The sequence below is a fragment of the Cebus imitator genome, unplaced genomic scaffold (assembly GCF_001604975.1).
Source record: "Cebus imitator isolate Cc_AM_T3 unplaced genomic scaffold, Cebus_imitator-1.0 Scaffold85, whole genome shotgun sequence".
NCBI classification, from domain to species: Eukaryota; Metazoa; Chordata; class Mammalia; order Primates; family Cebidae; genus Cebus; species Cebus imitator.
Window position 1 is genome coordinate 4,672,250 of NW_016107400.1, and position 14,925 is coordinate 4,687,174.

At 46.2% G+C, this 14,925-nt stretch overlaps 1 protein-coding gene across 9 annotated transcripts in view; it reads left to right on the forward strand.

The window, feature by feature from the left end:
- VWA3A (von Willebrand factor A domain containing 3A) overlaps positions 1–14,925 on the forward strand; it is a 68,083-nt gene that overhangs the window by 29,400 nt on the left and 23,758 nt on the right. For all 9 annotated transcript variants that reach the window (XM_017534358.2, XM_017534357.2, XM_017534356.2 and 6 more), the window contains 9 exons: positions 1,058–1,193; positions 1,606–1,709; positions 3,598–3,678; positions 4,104–4,198; positions 6,207–6,326; positions 8,982–9,056; positions 9,359–9,503; positions 10,666–10,861; positions 12,078–12,148. In XM_017534358.2, coding sequence (XP_017389847.1) covers positions 1,058–1,193; positions 1,606–1,709; positions 3,598–3,678; positions 4,104–4,198; positions 6,207–6,326; positions 8,982–9,056; positions 9,359–9,503; positions 10,666–10,861; positions 12,078–12,148 — 1,023 coding nt within the window. The remainder of the gene's footprint in view (positions 1–1,057; positions 1,194–1,605; positions 1,710–3,597; positions 3,679–4,103; positions 4,199–6,206; positions 6,327–8,981; positions 9,057–9,358; positions 9,504–10,665; positions 10,862–12,077; positions 12,149–14,925) is intronic.

Consider the following 14,925-nt stretch of genomic DNA (forward strand, 5'->3'; position numbering starts at 1 on the left):
CTTGAACCAAGGAGGCAGAGGTTGCAGTGAGCCCAGATGGTGCCACTGCACTCCACTCCAGACTGTGTAACAGAATAAGACTCCATCTCAAAAAAAAAAAAAAAAGAATTATAATAGTTCTCATTTATTAAGTGCTCATTATAAGATAGGCACAATGTTTAATTATTAAATGCACTATCTTAATAACTATCTGAGGTAAGTATATTATTACTTTTTACAGGAAACTGAAGTTAAGAGGTTACATAACTTGCTCAAGATTGCAGAGACAGAAGTAGATTGAGTACGGATTGAACCCAGGTCTAAGGCCCAAAACCTTGCCAAAAGTTTCCCGAAACGAAGTGCATGTACTACTTGTAGTTTGCAGGATGATTTTAGGTGTTGCATGGATTAATATATTTTTTAAATGGTATCTATTTAAAACTAGCTCATTATGGTCATCATAGATCTTCTTTCTAAAATGGTGAAAGGGAGTGAATTTTTTAAATTAAGTAAAATTAATAACTAAAAAACTTTAATGCTACATGTTGATTCTTTAAAAAAATAATAACAGTAATACTCAGATATAGCAAAATTCATGAAGGCAGGGAATCTCTGAAGTTTGGGACTTGCTGTTCTGTGTTTTACTTATACATTCTTTGTGATTTAACCTCTCAGAGCCTCCATTCTTTACTTTGTAAATGTGGCCACAGGGTGGCCAGATGGGGGCTCCATAAGTTATTTGGTGCAGAAGTTTTTAGTTCTCTGAAGCATGGAGGGGCGACCTGTCGTCTTGGGGCCCATGATGGTGATCTTCATGATAAGGTTAGGGAAGGAACCAGGAGGATGGGCCACTGTGAGAGCAAGCCAGTTGCTGGGTACACCTCCCTCTTCCCCTGGAAATTCCAGAAATCACCAGGGAAGGGGAGGGGACAATGGAAGGGAAAAGCAAAACCACCTTTAATCTACCAGGGAGTGTTTAAGATCTTTCACTTGCAGGGACTAGGTGTAGGGGTGAAGACTGAGGACTTTTCGGCTCTGAAATATGATTATGTAATGAGAGCTTTCTCATTTCATTTAGATTTCCACAGAGATTGCAAAAGGGCCACTCGTAAGCCTCTTGCCTAAACCTCCAAAGCATGATGCTCCTCTCACCATTGAGTTTCCAAACTTGGACAAGACTTCTGCAGAGTGGCTTAAGGTCAATGGTCTGAAAGGTAAATCTCCAAAGAGGGCAGAACCCAGGAACCAGGTGATTGACACCCAGCCAGGCATAGTGGCTCACACCTGCACTCCCAGCACTTTGGGAGACCAATAAGGGAGAATCAGTTGAAGCTAGAGATTTGAGACCAACCTAGGCAACATAGCAAGACCCCATCTCTATAAAAAAATAAAGTAAAATTAGCTGCGTGTGGTGGTGTGCACCTATAGTCCCACCTCCTCAGGGAGGCTGAGGCAGGAGGATAACTTGAGCCCAGGAGTTTGAGGATGCAGTGAGTTATGATCGTGCCACTGCACTCCAGCCTGGGTAACAGAGCAAAACCTTGTCTCAATAAAGTAAAATAAAAGGCTTGAACCCTTTGAAGCTTCCTAAGCAGTGCCTCCAACCTCACAATTTATTTTTTTCAGCCAAGAAATTAGGTCTATATCAGGTCCTGGCACCCAATGCATTTTCTCCTGTGGAGGAATTTGTACCTATTCTCCAGAAAACAGTATCATCGACTATCCATGAGGTAATTCAGATTCATAATTCTCTCCAGTCCCCTGCAGGAGAGCTCCCTTCTGGCTTTTCCCACCTTCTTAAATGTTCTGGCAACAAGAATTACCAGGGATTCAGGCTTCCCACCCAGGACTCTAGAATGCACATCAAATCCACTGCAACTGCTGGTTTTCAAAGATCTGAAAATTGAACTTGAGAGGCAGGGCAAGAGGGATAAACCAGGTACCATGGTCACCTCCTTCATGAAGGCTTCCTCCTCCCAACTCAGACAGAACAGACTTGCTCTCTTTATGTCCTCGCTGTACCTAATGCAGACTTCTACTATTGCTCCCATAAAGTGTTAATGCATGAATGTTTACATATTTAAATCCCTATCAAGTATGAGGTACAGAGGGAAAACTCTTCAACTCTGTATACCCTGTTTAGTATGAGTAAGAAATCAATGACTGTTTCCTGCATGGCTAAGAAGGTAGTTGGAAGGAAAGATGGCAACAAGAAGGAAAAGAATGATGAATGAATGGAAACATGGATGGATGGATGAATGGGTAGATGGATGAATAGATGAATGGGTAGGTAAATGGATGCATAGATGGATGGATGGATGGATGAGTGGAGAGATGGATGAATGGATGGGCAGGTGGATGGATAGATGGATGGTAGGTAAATAGATGGATGGATAGATGGATGGACAAGTGGACTGATGGATGGATGGATAGATGGATAAATGGATGAGTGGATAAATGGAGAAGTGGATGGACGAATGGATAGATGGATGAATAGATGAATGGGTAGGTAAATGGACGCATAGATGGATGGATGGATGAGTGGAGAGATGGATGAATGGATGGGCAGATGGATGGTAGATAAATAGATGGATGGATAGATAGATGGACAAGTGGACTGATGGATGGATGGATAGATGGATAAATGGATGAGTGGATAAATGGAGAAGTGGATGGATGGATAGATAGATGGATTAATGGATAAGTGGATAGATGGATAGATGGATTGATGGATAAATAGATGGATGGATGGATAGATAGATTGATGAATGGATAAGTGGATAGATGGATAGATGGATTGATGGATAAATGGATGGATGGATGAGTGGATGGATGGATGAGTGGATGGATGGATGCATGGATGAGTGGATGGATGGATGCATGGATGAGTGAATGGATGAAAATCTGAACAGATGGAAGGACAAAAGAGAAAATGGAAGGATGGATGACAAAATAGAATAAAGGAAAAGTGAAAGGATGAAAGTAGAAATTAAAGTAAGGATGGAAGGAGGGAGGAGGGAAAGGATGGAGAAATGGAAGGAAGGAATAATAGGTGAATAGAAAGATAGTAGAAAGATGGAAGACTGAAAGGAAGAGGAGTAAGGGACATGTAGGTCTATCAATGCGTGGATGAATGGCTAGATGGATGGAGTGATAGAGAGATGGACACGATCACTTGGTGGAGGGTGAAAAAACAGGAAGAACAAATTGGATTTTCAAAGCATCTGTGAAGGCCTGTCTGGGTTCTCAAACCTAAGTAGTATATTTTAAGGTCTCCTGTGCTCTCTATTACTAAAACCGTCCAACCATATCTTCATGACTCTGATGTTCAGAAAAGCCTCTCAGGGAGACAGCCTGGCTTGCTGTCAGGCATGGTCCATTCTGGGGACCACTCTCTAAGGCTCTCTGCTTCCAGCTCCAGACAAGGCAATGACCTGGTAGTGGTGGTGGTAGTATTGGGGGGTGTGTAGTGGAGATGTGGGAGGGAGTTCAATCCAACCTCAAATGTGTTCAGACCCCGCTTCCCTCTCATGCATCTGATTTGGAGAACCAGTGCCCAAATTAAACTACATATGCTTCTGTCCGCCTGCTCATCCTCCTGCCCGTGCTTGAGTACAGAAGGCAATGATACAGTTTGAATGGCATGATGGAACAGTGAAGAACGTTCATGTGGACCTACCCTTCCTCTATGATTACCAGGTCAGTGATGGGTTCAATCAGTCAGAAACTAGGATACAGGAACGGGGAACGGGAGGAAGGCCCCCTGGGCTGTGGTGTCACCAAGCCATTGACTAAACTCCCTCTTGTGAAGAGGCACTGTGTGCTCCACCTACAGGCCCCCTGGGGCTTTGGCCACCTCCTCCCCAGTCAGGGACCTCAATGCCTTAAAAAAAAAACCTCTAATCCTCTGGGGAAAGATCTGCTTCCTCCCCCGTTTGAAATACCTTGTGACTCTTCCCTTTCTGGTCTTGTGGCAAATTTGTCCATGATTTAGTGGAATGATTATACTGCCTGGATTCCCAGGGACTTGATACACCAGTCCCTGAAGCCCACCCTGGTACACCTCAGGCTCCTTGGTTGCTCAGCATTTGAGCAGCTACTCACTGTGGCCCATGCTTCTGCAGAAACAGCTCAGCAGAACTATGCGGATGTACGAGAGGAGAATTGAGTGGCTATCCCTGGCCAGCAGAAGAATCTGGGGCACTGTCTGTGAAAAAAGGTACCGTTCTTAAGGAGGGCTCTTATCCTTCGTGGGTCTGGTGTGTGACATGACCTTTATCTGATTCACGAATACCCTGCTGGTAGCATCAGAAGTCATCACCTAGGTTAGGGATTGACAGTCTCTCAGCAGAGCCCCCAAAGGAGGAAAAAGCCATCACCACCATCATTGATGCTAATAATATGATCATTGTGTCACTGAGGATTGTTGCAATCCCAGCACTGTGGGAGGCCAAGGCAGGAGGATCGCTCGAGGCTAAAAGTTTGAAGCCAGACTAGGCAACATAGTGAGACCCTGTCTCTACAAAAAATAAAATAATTAGCTGGGCATGGTGTTGTACACCTATAGTCCCAGTTACTTAGAAAGCTGACGCAGGGACAGAAGGGTCGCTTGAGCCCAGGGGCTCAAGGCTGTAGTGGGCTATATCCTGCCTCTGTACTCCAGCCTGGGCAACAGACAGAGTCCCTGTATCTAAAAAAAAAAAAAAATACACTCTCCCTGGCCAGAGCAAATGGCTCGTGGATGAATGGATCCTCCCACCCAGTCAGAGCTGTGCTGTTCTGATTGGCCAGGGTCAAATGCCCATCCCTGAAGTTTGGAGTGGGGTCAGCTTCACTCAACTCACATTGACTGATAGAGGCAGAGGTGTTGCCCAAAGAAAAATCAGGATGCTGTTGCCAGATGAGGTAATGGATGCTGAATTGGAAGAAACCATAGGTATCTATCATGGTCATTATTATGATTCGACACCTTGTTTGATATATTAACATTTACAAAGCATTATATTTTGTAATACTATACATTTGTTATTATTATTAAAGACAGGGTCTCACTGTGTTGCCCATGCTGGTCTCAAACTCTTGGCTTCAAGTAATTCTCCTGCCTCAGTCTCCCAACATGTTGGGACTGCAGGCATGAGCCGCTGCACCTGGCCACTATACATCTATTATGTAACTTTGTTCTTGAAGCAACCCTATGAGAAGTCTTATAAGTAGCTTATAGTTAAACTACTTACACAAAGATCAGAGAGGTTTTGTGACTTGCCCAAGGCCACACAGCTGGTGGGAAGTGGAACTTGAACCAAGGTCTTCCAGCTGTAAATCCCATGGATGTTCTTTTGCTATCCATAGCTATCTCAAAATGAAAATGGGGCAGAAGGTGGGAACATAAATTTGAAGTAGTAAAATGAGAGAAAGACCTACTGAGGCTAGAGATCTTAAAACAGAAAGAGAGCAAACAAAAAGATAAAAATATTTTCCAAGAAGCCCAGATACACCTAATTCCTTATGTTACTTGCTCACCTTGTTTTTGTTTTCCCTGCAAAGACCCCAACCTATGGTGGGCCTATGTGGTGGCTCATGCCTGTATTTCCAGTACTTTGAGAGGCCAAGGCAGGAGGCTTATTTGAGGCCAGGAGTTCAAAACCAGCCTGAGCAACATGGACAGACCCAGTCTCTACAAAAATATTTTTTTTTTTAAATTAGCCAGGCATGGTGATGTGTGCCTGCAGTCCCAGCAACTTGGAAAGCTAAGGCAGGAAGATCTCTTGGGCCCAGGAGGTTGTGGCTTCAGTGAGTCATGATCGCACTACTGTGCGCCAGCCTGGGCAACAGAAAGACAATCTTAAAAAAAAGATATATATACACACACACACACACACGTACATGTGTGTATATGTGTGTGTGTGTCTGACATATAAAAATATTGAATGCTAATTCTTTACATCCATGAAAATCATTATATGAAGTCCCTACCTCTTAAACCATCTCCACCGTCAGGCTTTATTCCATTACAGCATCTCCTGGGAGAGCAGGGGGTTCCATGACCCCCTTTAATCTACCATTGTAAGCCCATCTCTGTTGGCCTAAAACCACAGAGAGGATTTTGGCCAGCTATGAATTTGGCATGCAAAATTCCTCTGGAAAAAAACTTTAAATAGTAAAATGGAACAAAATAAACATTATCTCAGAGATTCAATTCTCCTCTTAAAGCTTGTGTTTCCTTTTAGGGTGGTTATACTGCTCGATATCTCTGCGACCAATTCCATGTACATTATTCATATCCAGCACTCCCTGCGGCTGCTGCTGGAGGAGCAGCTGTCCAACAAGGACTACTTCAACCTCATCGCGTACGTGGCTCCTGGCTCCTGAGGGCAAGGGTGGGTCGTGTGTGTTTGGACGCTGTCGTTGGGCTGAGGCTTTGGACATAGCTGGACAACAGATATTGACGTCATGGGCACCCGGCCTCCTAGGATAGCCATCGGTTTATCTGACTTGGATGATCTTGTTTGGGGCATTGAATAATTAAATGGCTACAGGACTGTCCCACTGGGGCGAAGGTGATAAGCAGCCCCAAAACACACCGCTTGATCAACCAGGATAAAGTAATTCAGCCCTCTTGGCCCATTTGGCTTCCAAGATGAAATAGGCCGAAGAGAAAAGGAAGGACCCCAGCCATGTCCTAGTCTCTCAGTCCTCAGCCTGGCTCCAGCAAGCCACACTATTTTCAAATGTTTAGGATTCCAATTCTAAATTCAATTTAAATTATATATATAAATTTAGACACTGGCCAGGTGCAGTGTCTCACCCCTGTAATCCCTGCACCTTGGGAGGCCGAGGCAGGAGAACCACTTACATCCAGGAGTTTGAGACCAGCCTGGGCAATGTAGTGAGATCCCTTCTCTGTTTTAATAAATAAATTAAATTATATGTATACATTAAATTATGTGTGTATATATAGATGAATGATATGCAATTTTAAAAACTGTATATAGTTTGGAATTAAATACAACAAAGATCAGAGAGGTTTTGAAGTAAGATTTGAACTTACTTCAAAATTATATATAGTTTTAAAAATTATATATAATATGCATAGTTTTAAAATGTTAGTATAGTTTTAAAATTATATATTATATATAATTAAATATAGTACATATCTAGTATTTTTAATTTAAAAACTATATGTATAGTTTTTTGTTGTTTTTTGTTTGTTTGTTTGTTTGTTTTGAGACAGAGTCTCACTCTGTTGTTGCCCAGACTGGAGTGCAGTGGCATGATCTCAGCTCACTGCAGCCTCCGCCTTCTGGGTTCAAGTAATTCTCCTGCCTCAGTCTCCCAAGTAGCTGGGACTATAGACAAACACCACCATACCCAGCTAATCTTTGAAGGCTGGGCACGGTGGCTCACGCCTGTAATCCCAGCACTTTGAGAAGCTGAGGAAAATCGATCACTTGAGGCCAGCAGTTTGAGACCAGTCTGGACGACATGGTGAAACTCAACTCTACTAAAAATACAAAACTAAGCCAGTCTCAGTGGTGCAGGCCTGTAATCCCAGCTACTGTGGTGGCTAAGGCATAAGAATCACTTGAAACTGGGTTTATTATTCAACGATAATAGGAATATATTTCCACTGGCAGGGGAATGGAGGGCATTGTTCATCTCTACCAGGGAACCCTCATCAGGGCGGAAGTTTGGCTGCATGGGTTGAGGAGGTGAGGAAGTGGTGGTATATTGTGTTTCCAGGGAGCTTGTCCATAAGGGGAAAGAGGAAAGAGCGAAGTTGCTCATACAGTAGCTGCCCAGTGGAAGGAGGACGTTCTTGTTAAGTATAGAGAGTCTGAAACAGGTAGAGAGGCCCTGGGGGAGAGGGAAGTGGGGAGAGTTGGGAATGTGTGGATGTGAGGGGGGAATTGTGGGACAAAGTCTCAGAAGAGATGGGTGATGATGAGGTCAAAGCTCAGGGGGAGGCATTAATCTTAAAAGTCCCCCCTAGAGAGGGGACAACTTTTCCTCCATAAAGGGTATAAATCCTCTTCTCAAGGATCTTCAGGCTGGGCGCAGTGGCTCATGACTCTAATCCCAGCACTTTGGGAGGCTGAGGTGGGCGGATCACGAGGTCAGGAGTTCAAGACTAGCCTGGCCAACATGGTGAAACCCGGTCTCTAATGAAGATACTAAAACAATGAGCCAGGCGTGGTGGGATGTGCCTGTAATCCCAGCTACTCAGGAGACTGAGGCAGGAGAATCACTCTAACCTAGGAGGTGGAGGTTGTAGTGAGCTGAGATAGCACCATTGCACTCCACCCTAGGTGACAGGGCGAGACTCCATCTCAAAATAAAAAAGGATCTTCAATTCTGTCTTATGAGACAAATGAAACAATGTAGGTTTTCTGGATTTGAAGGTTGGTTTGTTTGTTTTTTGAGACAGGGTCTCACTCTGTTGCCCAGGCTGGAGTGCAGTGGCACAATCATAACTCACTACAGCCTCAGCCTCCTGGACTCAAGTGATCCTCCCCCCTCAGCCTCCTAAGTAGCTAGGTCGACAGGTATGTGCCACCACACCCAGCTAATATTTTATTTGTAGAAATAGGGTCTTGCTATACTGCCCAGGCTAGATGTGTATGTATTTTTTCTTTACCAAATCCTGTTGATTGCATAGATGTGTATTTAAAAACAAAAGCAAAAACTATAGTATGGATCGAGAGGGGAAATGTGGGGTGACAGGGGCCATGCTAAGGGAGGTTAAAGGGGGGGCCACATGTCGTAGCTCAGCACTTCAGAAAGGAAGCTGATCAAAGCTGGCTCACGCTGTGTCTTGGCTCAAGTATGTTGAGACCATATGACCCTCAAGGAAATCTCATGGCTGGCCCAGGCCAGTGACATCCTCTTGTTTTAGGGGATCTCATCAGAATTTTGTTCCCCCAAAAGCCTGCAAAGTCCAAAGAGCTGGGCTGCCAAGTGAACCTCCCCCCAGGCTAAGAACAAACTCTCTTTGCTTCTTAAAGGTTTGGAAGCACAATTGAGAGCTGGAGGCCTGAGATGGTTCCCATGAGCCACGACAATTTACAAAGTGCCTGGCGGTAGGTGATGGGCAGACTTTGTGGGGCTGTGTCTGAGGGAAGACTTGCAGGCATTGCTTTCTCTGTCCCCCTCTCCATCAGGAAGTAGTTCTCTAGAGTTCCTGAACCCCAAACACCCATGGGCAGAAATCAAAAAACAGGTGCCTCTGTCTGCTGCTCTCCCCACCTGGATGTCTTCACCTTATGAGAGTGATGACATCAACTCTATCACGTCTGAGATGGAAAAGCTTCTTAACTATTCCCAAAAGGTATGCCCTGGGCATGGGCCAACGCCCTCAGCGTGGCTGTTCCTGCCTCCCCAGGTGGGTCCTGAACCTGCGGTGTCAGGGCAGCAGGAACGTTCTCAGTGCCCTGCGGAAGGCTGTGGAAGTGGACTTCAAGGACAAAGATAAACACCAATCGCAGGGAATCTACCTCTTCACTGGGGGCATCCCCGACCAGGATATGGTGGGTAGACCACGTCCTGGATGTCCATTATCATTTGCAGCCTCATTCGTCTTCCCCCAGGTGGAAACCTCACCGAGGTTTCTACAGCACGATTTCTAAACCAGTGGTTCTCAAACTTTAATGTATAGACAAGCACCTAAGGATGCTATTAAACTGCAGACCCTGGAGACCAGCCTGGGCAACACAGTGAGACCCCATTTCTACAAATATTTAAAAAATCACCTGCCATGATGGCACATGCCTATAGTCCCAGCTACTCAGGAGGCTGGGGAGGGAGGATCACTTGAGCTCAGGAGCTCAAGACCAGCCTGGGCAACATAGCAAGACCCTGTCTCTGCAAAAATAAAAAATAAAAAAGTAACCAGGCGTGGCCGGGCGTGGTGAATTCATGCCTGTAATGCCAGCACTTTGGGAGGCCATGGCAGGCAGATCACCTGAGGTCAGGAGTTCGAGACCAGCCTGACCAACATGGAGAAACCTTGTCTCTACTGAAAATACAAAATTAGCTGGGTGTGGTGGCGCATACCTGTAATCTCAGCTACTCGGGAGGCTGAGGCAGGAGAATCGCTTGAACCTGGGAGGTGGAGATTGCAGTGAGCTGAGATCACGCCACCAGACTCCAGCCTGAGTGACAAGTGTGAAACTGTCCCCAAAAATAAAAAATTAACCAGGTGTGGTGTCATGTGCCTATAGTCACAGCTACTTAGGAGGCTGAGCCAGAAGGATCACTTGAGCCCAGGAGGTCAAAGCTGCAGCGAGCTATGATCATGTCCCTGCACTCCAGCCTGGGCAACAGAGTGATACCCTGTCTCTTTAAAATAAATATACATGCATACATACATACAAAGTGCAGATCCTGGTTCAGTGGGTCTGGGGTGGGGCCTGGGAGTCTGCATTTCTAGCAGGCTCCCAGGGGATGTGGATGCTACTGATCTAGACGACGCCTGATGTCAGGAGGCTCTTAGGTCCAGCTCCCCGGCCACACTCTGTTAAAATATTGAGAGAAACTGCAACCCAGGCTCATCTCTTTCCATCCTCATGCCAAGGACTAGACCAGGCACAGAGAAGGCCCTGGAGGAACATGACCAGGCTGGGCTGTCCGGAGCCCCACAGCTTCAAGACCCTCAGCCGTGAGCCCCTCCTGCCTTCTCTTTCCCACCAGCCTACACTCAGCGCCTACATGGCCGAGGCCTGTGGCGGCTGTGACCTCCAGTTGAACGTGTGTCTCTTCTACGTGGGTGAGCCAAAGATGGACACCACGCCCCCTGCCTGCTATGCCAGCCACACCGACACAGCCACTGCCTACTGGGAGGTCACCCGGGCTGCAGGTGGCCGCTTCCACTGGTTTGGAGACACAGGTACATGAGTGTTTCCTTGTCCCTTCAGCTCATTCCAAATTGTTGTCTCAGCACCAGCATAGCTCCCTTAGACCACAGATGTATTTCAGAAAAGCAGCTTGTAAAAATCACATTTTAAAATGTAAATCTGCTGTTCTGAAGATAGACAGCAGTGATGGTTGCACAACAAAGGGAATGCACTTAATGCCACCGAACTGTACACTTTTTAATGATTGAAATAGTAAGTTTTATGTTATGTATATTTTACTGCAATTTTTTTAAGCTAAAAAAAGTAGGTAAGGCGCAGCAGCTCATACCCATAATCCCAGCACTTTGTAAGGCCGAGGGGGCTGGATCACTTGAGGTCAGGAGTTTGAGACCAGCCTGGCCAACACGGTGAAACCCCGTCTCTATTAAAAATACAAAAAATTGGCCAGGCGTGGTGGCGCATACCTGTAGTCCCAGCTACTTGGGAGGCTGAGGCAGAAGAGTCGCTTGAACCCAGGAAGTGGGGGTTGCAATGAGCAGAGATCATGCCACTACACCCCAGCCTGGGTGACAGAGCAAGAAAAAAAAAAAAGTAAAACTCTGACATGGTGGCTCACCTGTAATCTCAGCACTTTGGAAAGTCGAGGCAAGCAGATTGCTTGAGGCCAGTTCGAGACCATCTTGGGCAACATAGCAAGACTCCACCACTACAGAAAAAATTAAAAATTAAAAACGTATATATTTTAGAATGTCATAGAATGTCAGAGTTAGAAGGCACCCTAATGTCAGAGTTTGAAGGGTGGTATGTTCATGACACATGGTTGGCAAGGTAGTTGTACATGGTACACAAAACAACATTTTTTTCTTAGAGACAGGGTCTCCCTCTGTCACCCAGGCTGGAGTGCAATGGTGCCGTCATAGTTCACTGCTGCCTCAACCTCCTGAACTCAAATAATCCTCCCACCCCAGCCTCCTGAGTAGCTGGGACTACAGGTGTCCACCACACCCGACTAATTTTTAAAATTTTTTGGTAGAGAAGGGGTCTCACTATGTTGCCCAGGCTGGTCTCGAACTCCCAACCTCAAGCAATCCTCCCTCCTCCGCCTCCCAAAGTACTGGGATTACAAGAGTGAGCTACCACGCCCAGCCCTTGAGTCACCTCCAGGTGGCTTTCTAGTATCCAGATGATGGGGACACCTGCCAGGATCCACACCCTGTCTCCCATGCTTATGATGTGCTTTGTTTCCAGGCATTTATGAGAGTGATGACATCAACTCCATCATGTCTGAGATGGAAAAGGCTCTCAACTACTCCCAAAAGGTATTCCCTGGGCGAGGGCCAATGACTACAGTGCCTTCTGTATTCATTTCCTGGGGCTACTGTAACTGCCACAAACTGGACAGTTTAAAACAGCGACCATTGATTCTCTCACTTCCAGAGGCTAGAAGTATGAAATCAAGGTGCCAGCAGGGCCAGGCTCCCTCTGAAGGCCCTGGGTAGAATCTTTCCTTGCCCCTTCCTGGCTTCTGGTAGCAATTGGTGTTTGGTTGTTGTTGTTGTTATTGTTGTTTTAATTGCACTGGTTGTTCTCTTAAAATGACAAGGAAGACTTTTCTTAAGACTATTGCAATAGGGGAGAGAGACTGAACTCAACTCCAAATAATAGCAAAGATAGCTGGAGATTGATAGCCAATGAGCAGAGTTGCTGGATGGAAAATTACTAAGAGAACAGGAGAGATATGATAGGTAAAAGGATTCTTACTAAACAGGGCTCTTGCTAAAGGCAGACCAAAGGCTTAGACATCGAAAACAGAGCCGGGCACAGCGGCTCACACCTGTAATCCCAGTACTTTGGGAGGCTGAAGTGGGCTAATTGCTGGAGCCCAGGAATTTGAGACCAGCCTGGGCAGCATGGCAAAACCCCATCTGTATTAAATAATTTTTTTAAATCATTTTTTAAAAAGATACTGACTGGGAGGGGTGGCTCATGCCTGTAATCCCAGCACTTTGGGAGACTGAGGTGGGCAGATCACGAGGTCAAGAGATGGAGACCATCCTGGCCAACATAGTGACACCTCGTCTCTACTAAAAATACAAAAATTAGCTGGGCGTGGTGGCAGGCACCTGTAGTCCCAGCTACTTAGGAGGCTGAGGCAGGAGTATCACTTGAATCCAGGAGGCAGAGGTTGCAATAAGCAGAGGTCGAGCCACTGCACCCCAGCCTGGTGACAAAGCAAGACTCCATCTCAAAAAAAAAAAAAGATATCTCAGATGGGAGATGAAGAACTTGATTGGATATCAAGGATGGGACAGGTCTCACTAGACTGACTTAGCAGAATTCTTTGCCAAAACTTGAGTTCAGCAGGCCAAGGTCAAGGCCTCACTGAGAAGATGGTTTAGAGGAGCCTGGCTAAAGTTTGGTCAGGGAGGGAGTCCTTGTCACCAGCAATCTCTGGCATGCCTTGGCTTGAGGGGCACAGCTCCAGCCTCTGCCTCTGTCTTTGCATGGCTCTTCTCCCTCCGGCTGTGTCCCTTCTTCTCTTACATGGACAATCAGATTAGATCAGGGGCCCACCCTACCCCAATATGACCTCACCCTAATTTATATCTTTATTACATCTGCAAAGACCCTGTTTCTATGTAAGTCCACATGCACAGGTCCTGGGGGTTCAGACTTCAACATGTCCTTTTGGGGGACACACCTCATCCCACATCAGCTTCCCCCTTCACGTCCTAATCCACTGAGACCCAAGGCTGCAGAGGAAACGAGTGTCTCCTAGAAGCCATTGGTTTTAGGTCTGTATGCTGCACATCCTTTGGTTCCTTGAACACATCAAGCTCATTGTTAAATTCATTCCTAAGCTCAGGGCCTTTGCACCTGCTCTTTCCTCTGTCCTTCACATCCCAGACCTTCCATGGCTTGCTCTTTGTTATTAGTTAGGGTTTTTTTGTTGTTTTTGGTTTTTGGTTTTTTGGGGGGTTTTTTGTTTGTTTTTTTGAGATGGAGTCTCACTCTGTCACCCAGGCTAGAGTGCAGTGGTGCAATCTTGGCTCACTGCAACCTCCATCTCCTGAGTTCAAGCAATTCTCCTGTCTCAGCCTCCCAAGCAGCTGGAATTACAGGTGCCCGCCACCACACCTGGCTAATTTTTGTGTTTTTTTTTTTTTTAGCAGAGACAGGGTTTCACCATGTTGGTCAGGCTGGTCTCCAACTCCTGACCTCAGGTGATCTACCTGCCTCAGCCTCCCAAAGTGCTGAGATTACAGGCATGAGCCACCTAGCCTATTAGTTTAGACCAGTAAAATGTTACTTCCACAGAGAGGGGAGTTGAGCAGGACAAGATACAATAAGAGAGGTAGCTAGGGGCCAGATCACGTGAAGAGCAATGAATGAGGAAGAATTCCCCAGACTTGCAAGTGATTGAACGTGCAGTGTAAGAGAGTGAGTCCCATGCTCCTCACTGGGGCACGCAGGAGACAGTGATACCATTGACCAAGATAGGGAAGACAGGAGAAAGAACCCATGGAAGGATGGAGAGGTGCAGGGAAGGTGGGTCTGGGACAGGGTGAGTTTGCGGAGCCTGCGAGATAGCGAGTGAGGGTGCCCGACAGGCAGGTGAGAAAACACATGGCTGGAGATGGAGATTTGGGGCAGTTCGAGCCACAGTGACGGACAGAGGGTGCGTAGCAAGGCCATGGTCAAGGCAGTAAAGTGGAGGAGTCTGTGAAGGAGACTCCTGGACTCTACCACTTGCAGAACGACTCACCTCCCAGACTGGATTTGTGGACTCCTGGGAGGGCAGGGCCATGTCTCCACCTTCTATTCCTCCATGGTCACTGGATCTGCAGATGTGTGGCTCCACCTGCGTGCCTGCACTGTCTTCCCTGAAAGGGGCCCTTTGGGTGCTTTTTAAATATCCCTTCCAGACAGGGCACGGTGGCTCACACCTGTAATACCAGCACTTTGGGAGGCCGAAGTGGGTGGATCCTGAGATCAGGAGATTAAGACTTGCCATGTGTATGTGGCCAGGAGAAGACATCCTGGCCAACATGGTGTAACCCTGAACCCTGTCTCTACTAAAAAAAAAAAAAAAAAA